The sequence below is a fragment of the Lipophrys pholis genome (genome assembly GCF_963383615.2).
Source record: "Lipophrys pholis genome assembly, chromosome: 2".
NCBI classification, from domain to species: Eukaryota; Metazoa; Chordata; class Actinopteri; order Blenniiformes; family Blenniidae; genus Lipophrys; species Lipophrys pholis.
The window spans coordinates 36,003,133-36,020,664 of NC_137636.1; the positions used below are offsets into that span (position 1 = coordinate 36,003,133).

The 17,532-nt window shown below is 40.7% G+C and overlaps 1 protein-coding gene across 1 annotated transcript in view; it reads right to left on the reverse strand.

The window, feature by feature from the left end:
• Positions 1 to 17,532, reverse strand: part of LOC308125541 (protein kinase C-binding protein NELL1-like) — a 430,629-nt gene that overhangs the window by 329,633 nt on the left and 83,464 nt on the right. The window contains exon 4 of the mRNA XM_080489392.1: positions 8,966 to 9,136. Within this exon, the coding sequence (XP_080345518.1) occupies positions 8,966 to 9,136 (171 nt within the window). The remainder of the gene's footprint in view (positions 1 to 8,965; positions 9,137 to 17,532) is intronic.

The window sequence follows — 17,532 nt, forward strand, 5'->3', positions numbered from 1 at the left end:
CTTATGACAGACTGAAGGCCCTGTTTACACGACGTCGTTTCACGTGACAACACCTAATCCGTTAAAAAAAAGGAGTGCGTTTACACTGCAGCAGCGGACACTGAGAAAACGATGTAGTTAGTATACCGGGCCACTGGAGGGCGCTGTTGCTTGATTTTGTTATGAAACTACACAGACGTGTGCAGAGAACAAAACACTATAAACGTGAAGAAAATGGAGAGAACCTGACATCCGTATGGACTGATGACACATCGGATGATATCAGGGAGAGTCTCAACTATTAAACTACTGATCTGGACGATAAAACTAGAATATGGACCGCGGGTCGTACCACTACGGGTCGTACCACTCCGGGTCGTACCACTACGCGGCCGCCATGTTTGTTTACAACTGGATGAGCAGGAGGGAGGGGGAGAGATGTCCATGCGCAGTAACAGGCTCTGTCGCCTCCATCAGTCTCTGCAGGAGGGATTAGCAGCCGTGAAAGAATCTTTCCACCTTGGGAGCCGCTATGCGGATACAGTGCATCCAGACACTGGTGTCGTGTAAACGGACCCCCCAAAAGTGAAGAAAGTTTTGCGGATACACTCCAATTAATTGTCGTGTAAACGGGGCCGAAGACTGTTCCATTCCTGCATTATAAATTGCTCCATCTAATCTATATGTACAGTTGTGATGTGACTGTCAGAATCCTCCTTGCCAAAGGCGTCACTGTGCACTGTGGGCGTGTTAGACAGGTGTCCTTATCTCAGTCATGCTCTCTTTGGCTCGATCTCACACAAGGACGCGTCGGAGGAAGCGGAGTGGGAAAATTTCCATGAAGTCTCCACATTTTGATCCACCTTCAGATTAAATCCAAATCCTCACCCAAGGTAAGAGTGTTTCATTTGGACAAAGACCGGTGCAGCCGCCGTCGTCGAACAGAATGACAATTACAAATCGAAGCAGCTGCCCTGCAGAAAAGCTCCTGGATTTGCTTCTAGTGAGAAACACTCTCAAATCGAGCGAAAGGACGGCCGAACGGATCGAATCAGTGAAATAGACTCTAATGATGTGAGAAATCTCAAATCCTCTGTGACTTTGGCAGTGTCAAATTATGTTCTTAAGAATTAGTGACTAGACTTCCACAGACTTTAGAGATTAAAAAAGGAATTATGACTCTTAACACAAAGAATGGAAACGCCTGGGAAACGCCTGGGAATCATATAGATAAACTAACGCTCCACAATATATTGCAAATTAATCATAATCACGTGTTTGTAAGATTTTTTTCTTGAACACAAAAGTTGTGGAAATCAGTGTGTTTGTTATTCTCCCTCTACGCGGAGGCAATGTCTCGGTTAACTTGGGCTTGATTTGTGTGACTGATTGTGATGATTTGTGTTGCAGATGAATTTCATGAACAATAATAACCTGCATTTCTGGGGGAACGTTAATCAGCTTAGAATGATAGTCCGCAATATCGACATGTGCACATTGCAGAAGACCGACTGAACTGTGATGAATTATGTTTTCATTCCTACTGTTCTGCAGCTCAGCAACAAACCAACATTACTTTGAAAGTCGGTCCATGCTAAGCTCAGACAAGGAAAAGGAAATCTATGAATTACTTATTACTATGAAGTACTACATATAGAACTATTTTCTAATTATTCATTTAGGAATATCTAATAAAAATGCGTGTAAAATTCTAAATATTACAATAAATTCACCAAAAAACATGTGAAATTTCAAAATACAAAGAAAATTCAATCAATTAGTCATTCTGACTACGTCACACATTGAGACAGCGAAGGTCAGAAGCACAAAAATCAGCACAAAAACATCAAAACAAAGAAAGTCACTTCAGGAATGCTGGTGGTGGAAAATGCAGATGTGATGGAACAAATGAAGAATAAAAAAAAAAAACAAGCTCTATTGCAGCTGGTGTAAATTTGGGGCAAGAGAAAAAGCACTGTTATTTGGAAGAAAAAAGTCCCACTACATCAAATTCATTAACATCGACAGTCGACTGCAATATTGGTATATCCATTATTGCAGTACGACAAAATGAAGTTGCATGTTTAATGAATTAATGAATGTCCTGCAGCTCCAATTCATACCGTAGAAGAAGAAAAAAAGGAAAACACAGAAGGATACAGATAGCAGTCAGTAAAGACTGAAGCACGGTTCTCTTCCTGTTCACTGTTTAAAATACATGAATAGAGGGAATGTTTGATTCTTTTAATTATGATTATGGTGATGAGCAGTGTGGGTCAAAGAAATTGTCTCAAGTTATTATTTCAAATCTATTCACGGAAGCAGAAGCAGGAGAATGAAATGTGCCGCTGGGAAGTGTTGTATTAATTTCCCAGAATGCCCTCTGGCAGCCACCCAGGAAGGGGAAGGGGTCTTACTATTCCAGTCCGTATGTTCCCATGTAACTTGTTTCCCAGGTTTCCTTTGGAAAGACATATTCACTGAATCTCACACATTTTTATCCTATAAAACCATTTCCTCTCAATGTATGAGCTTAAAAATGTTGAAATTAACAGACATATTTGAAACACCTTGCCCATATTCATACTTTTAATTTTGCTAACTTGCTAAAAAATGCACAGACTTTAATTTAACAGCATTTACTTTCTGAAAGCTGCACTCTTTAAATAGCAGTATAAGCCCAGCCTTTAAATCTGATCAATAAAATGAGATTGTAGGAGCTCAACGTGTTTGCATACAGTTAAGAATGTGTTGAGGTGGCAAAGCGGGTCCAACTATAACAAAAACACTTTTTATTTGGTATTCAAACGCCACACCTGCTTTTTATCACCTGTAAACGAGAAGGAAAGAAGATTTGCAGGCTCTTATTGTGATGTAGGGGTTTGTTCTCTCACCTCACAGGGAGGTAATCTCCGGATCAAGTTTGGGCTTGAGGGCCCGTTTTCTGTGGGGAACCAGGGCTTCATATATATTAACATGTACAATATTGAAACTGACTGACAGAAGTGTAATTGTTTATGTTTTCATGCACTGTGCATTCAGGCACAAAAATTACAAAATAAAAGAAAAGTGCAAATAACACTTAAAGAGAAGTGACAACTTAAATGTGGTTTATGTCTCTAACAATTTCATTCATGGTTGAAACGGGACAGAAGTCAGATAAAAATCAAGGAAAAATGACTCAAAACAATGCGAATGTGACGGGAAAACAACTAAAAACAAACATGGCCCAGTCAGACTTGATGTAAATTAGGAGCACGAGAAAGAGAACTCTTACTGAGGACAGTGATTTCAAACGTTTTCCCCCCTCATAACACATTATATGTGAAATATAGTTTATCTGTTAAATTGTGTGTGTTCTCTGTGGAGAAACTCTTCGGGTTCACACACCGTCTCTGTGTTTCTGGTGGACTCGTGCCACTTTAGCTTGCGGATTCAAATGTTCATTCCACCATTTTTCACCACAAACGATGCATTCAGCTTTACTTTTGTCCATTGCTTCAATCAAAACATTTTTATATGACTCTCTCGGGACACTCTTTTAATTCATCTTTGACAGATTAATCTTACTGACAATCAGTCTTTTTTTTTCTCTTTAATGTCCCCCCCCCCCCCCCCCCAACCCATGAATCTTTTGGAGGTTGAGACACCGTGGTTGGAAATCACTGATCTAGAAGAACAAATCTCAAAATTTACTTAAGTTTGATTTTATTCCATATTTTATCGTAATATGAATAATCAACAACATTATCACATATTGCATGTTTACATGATCTGATGCAGCCTCAGTGGGAAGGCCTGGCTTTCTTCAGTCCAAACATTTGTCCATATGTGTGAATGTGTCTATCCTTCTGTGATTTTCCCAGAGTGCCCTTGAGGTCAACTGTAGCCCCCGGTGACTCTGACTTAGATAGAGCAGTATAGAAGACGGATGGATGACTTTTGCAGTATCTTCAAGTTTGATTAATGTAACTACAAGTCTCATTCACTTGGTCATTAATTATGAACCCCAAGGGAACAACAGCATTCAGAACATTTTCACACTTTGGATTGTGAAACAGGTATCAATAAACCGAGACCCAAAGAAGCTATAGTCAGTAAAAGTCCACCTGAAGATGTGACAGTAAACTGCCCCCTCTCACATTTATGGATGCTTAAAACCCATTTAATGAGCCTTGAAATCAATAAAGTGTGTTTTAGTGCTGAAATTAAACCACTTAAAAACTTCAAGGCTAATGGGTCTGACAATCTGCATTCAATAAAGAAACATTGCAAACACTGAATGGAAATGAGAGTATCTGGTTCCAGGGATATTAATACTGCTATTGACTTTCTGTCTGTGCACCAAGTTTTGCATGGGTAGATTTCCTCTGTGTGTTCTACAGAGATAGAGCTGATGATTTACTTCAAAACTGCATTAGAATTCTTCATTCGCAACTATTCTGAACTGAACTGAAAGGAAAACTCTCTTTTGAAACAGGACAAAGCATTAATCTATAAAGTCAAAAAGGACATATTGCAGTATTGATGTTTTGAATGTGTGGCAGATTAATTATACTCATTGCAGATCAACTCTACTCAAGACTAGTTAGTTCTTCAAGAAGCAGTATGATTATTTTCCTAGTTACCAGACAAACAGGTATTTAGTCAGTTGGGTAAGTAAACCGTGGATTATTTCTATCATGTCTACTATGTTGTTGCTGTGACACATTAGGAGATGTAGCGACTGCTTCACCCTTAAAATACAGATAAAGTGGCATGATAAAGGTGCGTTTACACAAAATGACAAGTCACGAAAAGCATGAATCTTACTTCCTGACTGCGGATCAAGATTCTGACCTAAAGGATATGATTCAGGACAGAGGCGTCACGCACCGTCACGCACCGTCACGCACCACTGGTGAGCCGCGGCCTGTTATCATACGTTAATATTAATAGCATGAAACGGTGGCAGATCATCATGAGTCATTATGCATGATCACCAAGGCAAGGCAAGGCAAATTTATTTGTAGAGCACCAATCAAACACAGGGTAATTCACAGTGCTTTACAAAGAAATAAAATAAATTAAAGAAATACAGAAAAGCTCCACAAAGAAATAAGAGAAATACATTAAAACTAATGAAGAATCTCCAGATCTTTGTTTTTCCCACAACCACCGAAACAGATGATCACTTTTCGAACAAAACTCAGACCTCCCTCAGCAAACGGCTCACAAGTTAAGTCTTTACTATTAGATTTCGGCTAACAGGAATAAGTGTTTCACAACCGATCTCAGGGTTTCTCTTCGAATGTTAATCTCACATGTTTGCGATCTCTCAACAGAGACCGTGAACCCCAGAAAGTCACTGTGCACTTGTCCAAAACGTTCAATTTAACATAATAACAGCCACAACTCCCTGGTTGGTAACCAAATGGTTATGGTCGAACCCGACCCGGACACCATAGGGGTCTCCTTTCCTACCAACTGTCCTCTGCTTCTCATCCCAGCCACCGAGAGGGACACACTCTCTGCTGCCTCAGGACGGTAAAGAGAGCACCAAGTAGGTCCAAGGCACAGAACCAACGCCAGCCCGCTGGACGAGCAGGACACAGTTTGGACTACTTCTTCTCTTTTCCTTTTTCCCTTTTTTGGGGATTCTGGAGACCCGGGCCAGCGTCTCCTCTCCCCCTTTCAGCTGCCTCGCTGTCCACTCCTGCCACTGAAGCCAGGCCTCTGAATTTAGGACGCTGAATTCAGACCCGGTAACAACCAGTTACTTCAGCCTCACAGAGCTTTTGTCTGGACAGAAATTGTTAGATTAGCATGAAACTAACATGCAATGTGTTTCAATGTGCCGCTGAAAAAGCCGCAGCGGCTCATATGTTTGTGTACGTGCTTTTACGCACACCAACCAAGTCCGGGACTCGGGTTTTCAACCTCAAAACCAGAGGTTCCAGTGAGCTCCAGGCCCACTGGGATCTCTGTGTGGAGAACCGGGTTGCAGAATCGAACCTCGCCAGAATTCTCTGTCTTTCTCTTCTCTCCCCCCTCTCTCATCTCCCCCTCTTTCACTAACCTGAGTCTGCGCAGCCCCTGCACTCGTGTTATCTGATCAAGCTAAGCTCACACATACACACAGCCACAGTTAACAACCAAATGGCTATCTGGTGCTGCAAACACCACATCTGCATCGATCACCAGAGTACTAACTACATGTCCCGACTTCCACTTAGAACTCCAGCGCTCAGAACCGGGCCAACGGAACCGCCCGTTCGTTTACAGTAGGTGAGACCGCTTTGCTCCAAGACAACCCTCGTGCATGCGCGTACGACGGACGTCTTGTTTATCTGGCCGCTAAGCAACCGCCATGTCCCCAGAAAGAGTCAAACGCCCCTAGTGGTCGTCACGATCACCACACTGACCCGCCAACGTCTGCCTCCACATGGTGGACGTTCGAGGTAATTACGCCCATCACCCTCGTCACTCCAGACCATACACACACACACACACACACACTCTTTGTACATAGTGTTTGCTGTTTAGTAGATTAGATCTCCGTGTTAGATGACATTTGATACTTAAGTGTGTTGATTTATGAGACGATTTATGAGTTATTTATGAATTAATACATTTTTGTTAATAAATGCCTGTTAGCTGAATTGAACGATTCTTGGTGATTATTGTGTATTTATTGTTGACAATTCACTGGTTTGTAACAGTCTGTGCTCAGATCTCACACCTTCCCTTTTATTTAAGATTGTTATATTTTTACACAGAAATATTAACTAACTTAAATAAACCTTTTAAAAACGAGACGGGTATTTTGGTATTAGCTATTTCCAGTTTATCTGGTGGTGCCCCAATTTATTATTAATACATAAATAACAAATTTATGCAAATTAATACATTTTCATTAATACAATTTATTAACTTTTAAGTAATTACTCAATTACTTTAGAAGTTGTTAATGAGTAAATGACTGTTTACTTCCATTAATAATTAAAATTTTTCAGAAATTACTTCCAGTAATTTATTGCTTTCAGTGATCTATTACTTTCAGTAATTTAACGCTAATAACCAACCATAAATCCCAACAGGTCTGACAGTGCAACTACGGGGTGTCAAGGTGGATTTTCAGATCATGGTGAGAGATCAGCTTAAGCCGACGGCCAGCGGATAAAAAAAAACCCCAAACGTGGCCACATTGTAGCTTCACATCAGGCCGTAGTTGCTGTGTTGCTGCTCAAATGAAAGGTATGATGCGCTGAAATTGCCACCTTAACGACAGTTTGGAAGCCAATATGGCAGCGGGTCGTCTCAGCTGGTGAAGCTGCGGATCACGGAGAGTGCAGATGGGCAAACATAATCAAAGCTGAGCACAAGTGCGAAGAGGTGTGGGACGCCACAGCTCGCCAAGCACGCTGGTTTTCACACTCTCACCTTCGTCTTCACGGAAATGTCTGATGTGTCAATTCTGCATTAAGAATTTATGAGACAATTCACCTGTTGTGCTTATCAAACACATTTTGCAGCTTGAGCAGTCTCGGCTCACTACATGATCCATCGCATTCAACCATTTGCTCACAGAACAAAATTCCAATTTCTTTCAAATCTGACCCAGGCCACTTTCATATATTGCCCAAAATTGGATACATCCGTCTGAACAATCAAGTCACAATTCATCCGTCACAATTCTGCATCAGAGGAAGTAGAGTTCAACAAGTAAATGATACGTAAGTAGATGCCTGATTGATTGTTGCTTATTTGGAGTTGATCAATCAGTGTGGCTGCCATATTGGATGAGGACCTGCATTGCCTCTTGGGCATTCATTTCAAATGAAAGAGGCTATGCAATCAAAATAATCACAACACAAAAGGCTGACATGTAGTTGTGATCCAGGATACTTTTGTTCATTACAATGCTGGGTATGTTAGCAATTCTTGGCACAAGGACAAATGAACCAATATATATTGTACTGTGTGCAAAGTCGTGTCTTCTGTGTATGTAAGTCCCTTCCGGAACATTGACTGTCCACAGAGGAATCTGATGGCGGTTGTATTAAACATGAACGTTTTGCAATGGAAAGTTTAAGCCGAAAAATCTCAACTGTGGCAGATTCAACTGAAATGCATTCGACTGATATCAATTTCTTACCCCTTAACTAAAAGAAGACAAAAAGCAGCATTAACCTGATGCATTAAGTCTTTCTTTTCTATTAATTACATCTCCTCTGCGCCGCACAACTGCCCAAGCAAAAGGTTTTCATTTCAATCTCATCCAATTAGGTTTTGATCTTTTCTCCCTAATAACACACTGATGGCCTCTTTTATCTTCACCACAGTCTCATCTGACCGACAGCAGTGATAATTAATTGACAAACCACTGGCCTGATGGGTATAATGGGGCGTCTGGAAAGAATCAATACGACGGCGCAATCCTCCCGTGCATCATACAGCTTTTCATCCAAGAGAGGTGACAGAGCATCACCTCCGCTCGCATTTACACTGCTTGTTCCCAGGCGTGTCTGTCGAGCCTCCGAATTAAGAAAAGGACAAGTGATGTCTTCCTGGCTGTGGGAAGGAAATGCGAGTACGGCGAGAGACTGTCACAGCTGAAGTGCATGTTTATAGATCAGCTTTGAGTGAGTGCTCCTTAAGAAAAGCGGTCTTCGCAGGGCAATCAATGGAGTGGTTATATCACTGCCAGCGTACACTTCATTAGGAAACAAAGTGAACACATCCCATATAGAAGCAACAGGACGTTTTATGAAGATGCAGCCTATTTGTCGACGCGCAGAGCGTGTATTAATTTGTCCTCGGATGTTTCATTTCCCCGCACTGTCAACAGCCCGCCATCCACAGCCGTGACGGAACCGAACAAATATTTACCTTGATAAACATGGGCAGCTCATTAGATGAGTCCCTTCAAAGGAGCACACTAAAAATAACATCCGCACAGCCACTTGTGACGGAGACATCAAGCAGCTTTCCAAGTGTGCGTTACCTGTTACAGTCCACGTGCAGCAGTAGGTGGGAGGCGCTGATGGTGAGGGCGATCTTGTGCCACTGGCCGTCGGCGAGGCGGTAGGGGAAGGACTCGGAGCGTGGCTTGCCTTTGAAGCGGTAGTGGTAGCGGATCTCCTCTCTCACCCCGCTGCTCTCCAGCTCAAAGTAACTGGAGTGGAAGAGAAGAAGAGGTTGGAGGTCTGAGATGCTCTGTTTTTGTCAACAAGACTTCTGTAATGGTGAAGATGTATCTCGCCCCAAAACACATTATATGTACAAGCTCGGGTCAAAGCGAGTTATGAATTATGGTTTTTATTTTTTGTTTGGGAGAGAAAGAGAGAAACTTCATATATATATATGTATATATATATATATATATATATATATATACACACTTATTTCACTGTACAGAAGAGAGGCAAAAACAGTGAGACTTAAAATATCAGCAACCAAGCAGGAAAAGACACGAATCAGCTATCTCTTTAATGTATGTTTAAAGTTTTTGTATTTGAAGTAAAAAGTAATTTGGTTTTCACACAGGAGCTCAACAGTATCAACAATGACACTACCGATAACTAATTACATACTTTTCAAAGTGCCTCACTTCAAAGAAGAAGTATTTCCACACACTATTGAAAAAAAGCTGGAAAAACATTATTTAATTGATTTCATGAAGTCAATTTAAAAAAGAAAAAAGTTTTTTTTATTTACTAATTCATTTCAGACATATTAAGTCAGACATATAGATAGATGCAACCATATATATTCTATCGACCCACATACATATGCATATACATACAAATGTCCCTGAACTCGCCATTGGTTGAAGTTTCAAGAATACTGTATTCTTCGTTGCACAGCTGTGTGTGTGGTTTCATGATAAAAACAACCAACAGTGCCAGCTTGAGGCCTGGCATGCTAACTAACATTGTTTTCACTGGTTCTGACGTTTCTGTGTAAACAGACATCGTTTTTCAAAATGCTGCCATGTAAACGCAAAACATTTCTGAAAGGAAATCACAAAAATGATTCATTTTTTAGGACTAAAGATGGTGTAAATAAAATAGGAACGTGTCAAATAAAGAGTGTAACAATAGAATTTCAGACCACTGTCCCAGGAAAAGTGTTCAGGAGGTCACCAAAGTCAGCCAGAGCTGGTTGAGCGTGAAACTGTGACCCGACTGAACAAAACGAGAGAATCATTGTAAAAAAGAAAAATAAGAAAAGAAAAGGAAGTTGGTCCAAACTTTAGAAACAATATTGATGATTTTCAGAGATTAATTTCACTGCTATATCCTGCTGGAAAACCGTATTTACACAGTGAGAATGAGTTATTAGACGGTGAAAATGAAATGGCAGTGTTGTGCACGATCTCCTTAACGGTAGTCTGGGATGAACCACCGACCACAGTGATTTGTTGATCCAATATTTTATTGAAAAGGTCATTACTGTCCGCATTGTTGAGCATTCACTCTGGCATTCCATTACCCGACTGACAAACAATATTGAGTGTACATATGAATGACAGTGGCCTCACGGCTTCACAAGCAGCAGAGAGGTTTCCCAGGCCCACTAAGTAGAAGATTATTTGTGCGGAAACGGGAAACGGGAGGATATTTCTGTCTCACTTTCACCTGCTACCTTCGCCTGGTGGTGTGACTGCAGGCCTTCGACTTGTAGCTGCTCTCGGCGCCGTGCGCACTCCACCCTAATCAGCCACGCTAAATTAAGAGCCAGCCAGCCAGCAGACAGCGGCAGCTCGGGAGCCGTAGGCAACCAGTCATGACATTTCAGCTTCCCCGCGGCGGCAAATGACCCCAGCATTAAAAACCTCTGGCCCAATAAATCGGACACACATCCACACACAAGATACAGTACTGTATCTAACAAATGCAGCTCTCTGATGCATAACCCAAATCTAGCCCTCAACACCTACATCTATATATTCTGGCAGTGGAAAGCACGCACGCACGCACGCACGCACGCACGCACGCACGCACGCACGCACGCACGCACGCACGCACGCACATACACACACACACAAAGGGATGAAGACCATTCAACACTGAAGCTCAACAAATCTCATGCATATTTATGAGAAGAAGAAAAAAAAAAAAAGAGCAGATCTACTCTGCAGAATACCAATAAAGGCTACGGGGCAGCAGATTTATCCGTCTTCCCGTTTGTCAGAGGAATAAAACTGAGAAGAAATCATAAGAACCCAAACAGAACGTCACAAGGAAACAGTGCACATATCATAACCAAGTTAAAGCAGGAGTTTACACTGGTGGTAAATACTGTATGTTGTGTTTATGTTATGAATCAATGTAAACCAAATCAAATTTTCAGTCAACGTATTCAATAAAAATGAGTAGATTCCTATTCTATTCTGATCTCTAATCATCTGAAACAGAATAAGAGATGGGTCTGCATTTTATTTTACTGTTCTTATTATTGACTGATTGATTTGTTTGTCCATTTTTTCCTTTTCCTTTTCTTTTTATTGTTTTGTTTTGTTATGTTCTGTATGTGTTCACTTTGTGGTGTTGTGTTATGCAATAGTAAAAAATTATGGATCTAAAGCAGGAGTTTTGTCTATAAAGTGAGAAAGATGTTTTGATTGTATTCCCTGTTAAGTGGAATAAATATCTACAACAACACCCTAATCAGAAAAGCATGACTGATATTATTTTAGTTACTGTGAAATAGACCAATAAAGCCCCTTATTCTTACTTAAAAACTTCAAGAAATGCCACATCATTAAATTCATTGAAATACATTTAATCTTAGTGTCTGAAAAAGTTGGTAAATGACAGTATGATAAACTAAATTAAAACACTTTCAAACGTGCAGCCTAAGTTTGATTGGAGAAGCAAATGGTCTCAGTTTTATTAAAATTGAAAATCAAGTGTGTTTATATCTAACGTTTAGAGTGTTTTTGTCTTCTGGAGTGTTCAACCTGAAAATGTATTATGATGTTCTATGCAGCTTGCATTTTTAAAATATCTGTATAGTTTATGTCAAATGGTAGAGCTCTACAGCCAATCAGCAGCTGTCTTTGTGAGGCTGAAACTTCCATTAAGTGCTCAAATACATGACACATAAAATCTTATTTATTTTCTAGTTTTATATGAAGAATTAATTATTTGTGGTTTTGGACAACAGACGGTTAGATAGATACTTTATCAATCTCAAGGGTAATCTCAAGTTTTCAGCAGAATATAGAAAAAAAAGGGACAAAAGAAACAGTCAAGTGAGTCGACGTTATTAACCGTACACAAAACACATCTAATTTTAAAACCTATAGAATGAATTCATCGAATAGTATTAATTAGTTCAACAATGATCAGCAAAAATCACACCCACCAATCCTTAAAGCATCAAGTACATCTGTGAAAATGTACTAAAAAAGTGGTTTTAATTCAGCTGTAGAGAAATTAATCCAATGTTACAACATTTCTTTTAGTGACAAGGACTGATTGATCAACTTTCTGTTATTTGTGACATTACTTATTGTTATGCACTTGCATGGATGAAATAAAACTACATTTTGTTTCCTGCTCAACCTACCTGAGCCTACTGCTGCAGGTCATACTAACAGATGTGACAAAAAGATGTGAGAATTAAATCAAATATACTCTCACGGGCATTTGGTCCCGGTATTTTTCCCCGTTATATTTGTTAGTCAATTATCTATTAATAGTTTGGAACTATGTGCGATGGTGAGCGCACCCGGGTCCTGGGGGTTTGTGTTCGCGTAATTAATTACTTCCGCTCCGCCTATAAATAGGCTGGGCTTCGCGCTCCCCATGGCTTGGGCTCTCGCTCGCACATTCTCTCGCTCCGTCATGCATTTTCTTGCCGTTTCCTGGGAGACGCCATGTTTCGCGCACGCTCCTGATGTCTGCAGGTGCAATTCCAGCTCCAAGCTTCCCAGTAGCCGGCTGGCTGGCCGAGGTTAGGTCTGTTTGGCGTGGCTGTACCGGCCGTACTGTTTTCGCTTTTTATTTTTCCCACTGGGTCTAGTCTGGGTTTGTGCTTTCTTTCTCAGCCCGGGGTCGGTACTGGTTCGACTGCCCTGTACGGGGTCGATCCATTGCCGCACCTGTTTGTTTCGTTTGGCCGGGCAGTCACGCCCATCTTTCAGTTAAACTTTTTCCTGTTGCCTGTTTGTTTTGTCTTTTTTGGGCAGGTGGACGAGGCTCTCGTAAAAATAAATGAAAGAAAATAAACGAAATGTTTAAAAACTCATGCCCTTGTCTCCCGTGTCCTAAAATATGTTTCCCCCCTCTTTGGGGTCGTAACACAGGTACACATCTGACATGAAAACATTGCACATGAGAAAGATGTGTATAAATACTATTTGTCTGTGGACATTTAGCTGCTTGTGTGAATCCTAATTTCTAATATGTGTAAGTAAATATATACATATTTAATGAGGATACAAGGTTGAGGCAGTCTTGGTAGCGAATGGTAGGATAGGTGTACTCGTGCCACTTGGGCACATTCTGAAATAACTGCACCTGAAGAGACAGTGATGCCAACTCCTCGATACTAAAAGTCACAAGAAGTTTCTAGATGACATGTGGACCTAATTTGCATATTGGGTCTTGTGCTTTTAGTGGTAATGGATGCTATAGGAAAGAGGAATGACATTTAAAGAGAGACAGAAGGTGTAAAAGAAAAAAAAAACAATATGTATATGGTCAATCTGTAAGCCAGGCTGGTTTTAGCTTGGGGCTGCTTTAAATACTGTGTTGAAACAAATATCAAAACTGAAAAGAGCTGTGATCAACGACAAGTTGCAAAGTTGCACAAAGTTGTTGGGGAAACGCCACTCAGTAGCCAAATAAAAATGCCCGGACAATGACACGTCTTCACTTTATCTCAGTATAGGAAGTGTTGGATGTGGTTTGCTTTTTAACATACTCAGAAAAAGGGACACGGAGTTTAACGTCTGTATCTAAAAAAAAAGCACATGAGAAAGGAAGTGAGAGCAGTGATCGCCTGTCGATTTCGGCTGAGTTCAAACGTTTCCACAGAGCTAATGACGGCTCATCAACCCCCCACAAGGTAGATTGTGTTCATACTAAAACAATTATCACACGGTAAATTAACAGACATCATAGGGAATAGAACGTTAAATTCCTTTTAAAGTTACTCTACTAGAAGAAATCTTTAAAATGTACTTCCCATGAAATGCATCACTTCTGCACAGAGAATAAACCAATACATGAAAACAAGACCATCATCACTCATTTCCAACCGAAGTTGATATATTTAGAGATAAACTGGAATTTGTAGCCAATCAAACTGTGTTTTGGTATTGCTGACTGACATCATCTTGGGAAACATGCCGCAAGGGTTTCTGGGATATCCAAGATCCAAGGCATCACGGCAGCTTAAGCATACAATCAATTCAGCCTGAAAAAGAGCCAGACTTTCTCAAAGAAGTCTGAAATGTTGTGAAATTGATCGTTTTTACAGTGTGAATCGAGATCTCATAAGCTCAGGTGTACAAACAGGATCTTGCTTCGGGAATCGTCGGGCGTCAACAAACCCAGTTATCTTTCGCGAAATATAAATGCTGGAAATTTGTGCTTTGTCTGAGTGTAATGACGGATTTCCTTCAGAAAGGTAATGACAACACATTAGAGATGTACAGCAACAACTAAAACTGCCTCATTTTCCCCGTGTGGATTCTGGTGGAGGGACTTCAACAGCTTCCTTACATCTGTGAGAAACAAAGACATAAAGAGGGGCAGTGGCATGCAACTGGCCGGCTCGGCTGTCTACGTACAGCGTGGCATCGCTCTGAAATTAAACAAATACATCACTGTGTGCCTACGCTGGGCAGCAACCTGACAGCCCACCTCCATCACGCAGCCTGAGACGTCGCCTCTGACACTTGTCAGCCGGAGAGGAGTCATTTACATGGTACGGAGCGCACAATGACAACAAGAGCCTCTCCCACCGATAGAAGCCTCCTCGGGGCTTCCAGAAGCCCAAATTCACCGAGCGAGCAGAAACAGTTTTACCCTGATTTGACTCATGAAATAATCATCAAAGGCAATGAACTCCACTTCACAGTGAGCAGTTATTTATTTCTTTTTCATGAAGTATTTAGCAGTGGCTATTGTATCTCCACATTGCAGCACATTTTAAGAGTCGGGGTAATCTATTGGCAGGCAGTCCACTTGTTACGAATAGCAACAATAGTGAAAGTGAAAATGAAAGTCTGTTTGGTCTGTGTTAAAAAAAAGAATAAAAAGTATATATATATTAAAAAACAATGGAGTCTTAGCATCATTTAGAGGCATTCTTTTCATTGCTGATACTTTTAAAACTGCCAGTCTGCAAAGCCGCTTTTCACTAATGGCAACTGTGAAGATCTGACGGACTCCTAATGTGAGCATCTGCAGATTTCAAGGAGGATGAAATGTGTTTGCATATCAAAAGGAACTGAAGAACTGGCAAGCAGTAGAAGAAGGCTTGTCTCGATGGGAATGCGCATAGATTTTATGAGATAGCAAATGTTTGTCGGTGCTTGTGGGTAAAAACGCCACATCTCAAGATATACGTACATGATTCAACTAAACAGTTGCATTAAAAGGTGAAACCTTGAGTGCAACCAAACTTTGTTTAATAGATAAATAGGTGAATAAGTGTTGATCAGGATTACCCAAACACTCGAACAGAGTGAGCATATAATGAAAGATGAGTCATGGAGAATGGCACAGAATTCACAGCATTTGTCCTCCAGATTTTTACTAAAAAGGCTAAACCTTTAAACGGCACTCAGTGCATCTTTTCAAAGGTAAGAGGCTTTGTTGTCCCATTGTGATACTAACAGAGGCTCCAGAGGACAAAGCGCCTAAACACAGACAATTTAAAAATACTGAGCTTCCGTCGCCTTACAAAAGAAAATAAAAAGAGCTTGTTACTGTAAACACTTAACATTCACAGAGCAATTTACAATTTAAGGAGTAAAATAAGCTTTTAGGTGTTTCAAGCTGTCTCAACCGTTTTACTATAATTATTTTCTTTTTAACTTTTTAGTTTCGTCACCCCACCAACATCGCTATCACACTGCAAAGCCCATACTCCAGTCAATCAAGGTTAGTACAATTCAAAGTGGAGAAAGTAGGTCTCACTGTGGCTTCAGTTGAATTCTGGTGCAGTGTGAATGGAGCGTGAATGACGGGTGCAAACAGACTGTACTGGGTTCACTACAACTCTGTGCAAAAAAGGACATTGAGCAATGGATTGTGCAGCTGAGTGAAAATGAAAACATTTTGTTGCGTTCATCGGTGTCCATTTACACGACAACGGTACTCGGACGCATTGAAAAATGCAACCCAAGGTGGACATTTTGAAAAGTGCTCCAACTCCCGTGTCCGTAGAACCGAGGGGAAATGCAATTTTTCGGAAACTTTGATACTGCACATGCCTACCACAGCTGGAGTGAATAATTATTCTGCACATGCGTGAGAGGATGGACAATAACGACAGTGACAAGTCCAGAGTGTCACGTCAGTGAGGAGGTTCACGGAAGCACCACAAATGAAGAAGTGCTCGGTTGTCATGGAGACGGTTGGTGAAAATCACACAGACTATGATGTATCGTGAACAAATAATATTCACCACAAATACATACCCTGGTCCACATTACTAGGTATGCAAGCATCATAAACAAAAGGATCCGAGGGTGGGAACACTTACAGTAAAAGGTAATAATATAAAAGATGATATACATTTGTTTAGTTATTAGTCCAAAGGTCCCATTACCCTAAAAAAGAGACACTATCAGTGAAACAGCTAATTCAGTGTGATGATAATCCATTTCTGCAGTTACAATATCATCACTGTTTGGATTTTTCGATTGCCAGATTCTCCAAACATGTGAAAATAATAATAATTTTCTAATATTGTTTTGTTGATGCTTTTATGACTTAATTATAGCAGAGTAGTACAACTGACAGCAACACTGCTGGGAACGTTAAGACCGACAGATTCAGGTATTAAAGCTTTGGGAGCAAACACCAAAAATATAAAGTGAAACATGCCTGAATGATGAATAGAGCCGAGGGACAAGGCAAAGCAGGGCAATCATTCTCCGTGGCTTGGTAATCAAGCAGTTCATTGTCACTGTGAGTATGGTGAACCAAAGTGAACACCACAGTCGTCCTCATTCACACTCGTTTACAGTCAGAAAAATGTGGCTGGGACCCCAAATGAAGTGAGAAGCAGGTAGGAGTTCTGCTGTCTGCAGTGAAAAGCTGCCATACTAGTGTCAACTAAGAAAGTCTGGTAAAGACGAGAGCATAATGACATTCAGCTTTTGTTTTTTGATTTGTTTTTTTTGTTTTATGCAGAGATTTATCTTGAGAGGAGTGTGAAGGTACACTGACAGCTCAAAGCAGGTATCCTGCACACTGAAACATGATGCATGGATACGGTGATCTGACATATTGTACACTACAGTACATACAGCAGTACAGAGACATTGTGCACTCTCCTGTGAATAAATCATCTGCATGGATTCATGTCCCTTATGGCAGTGTG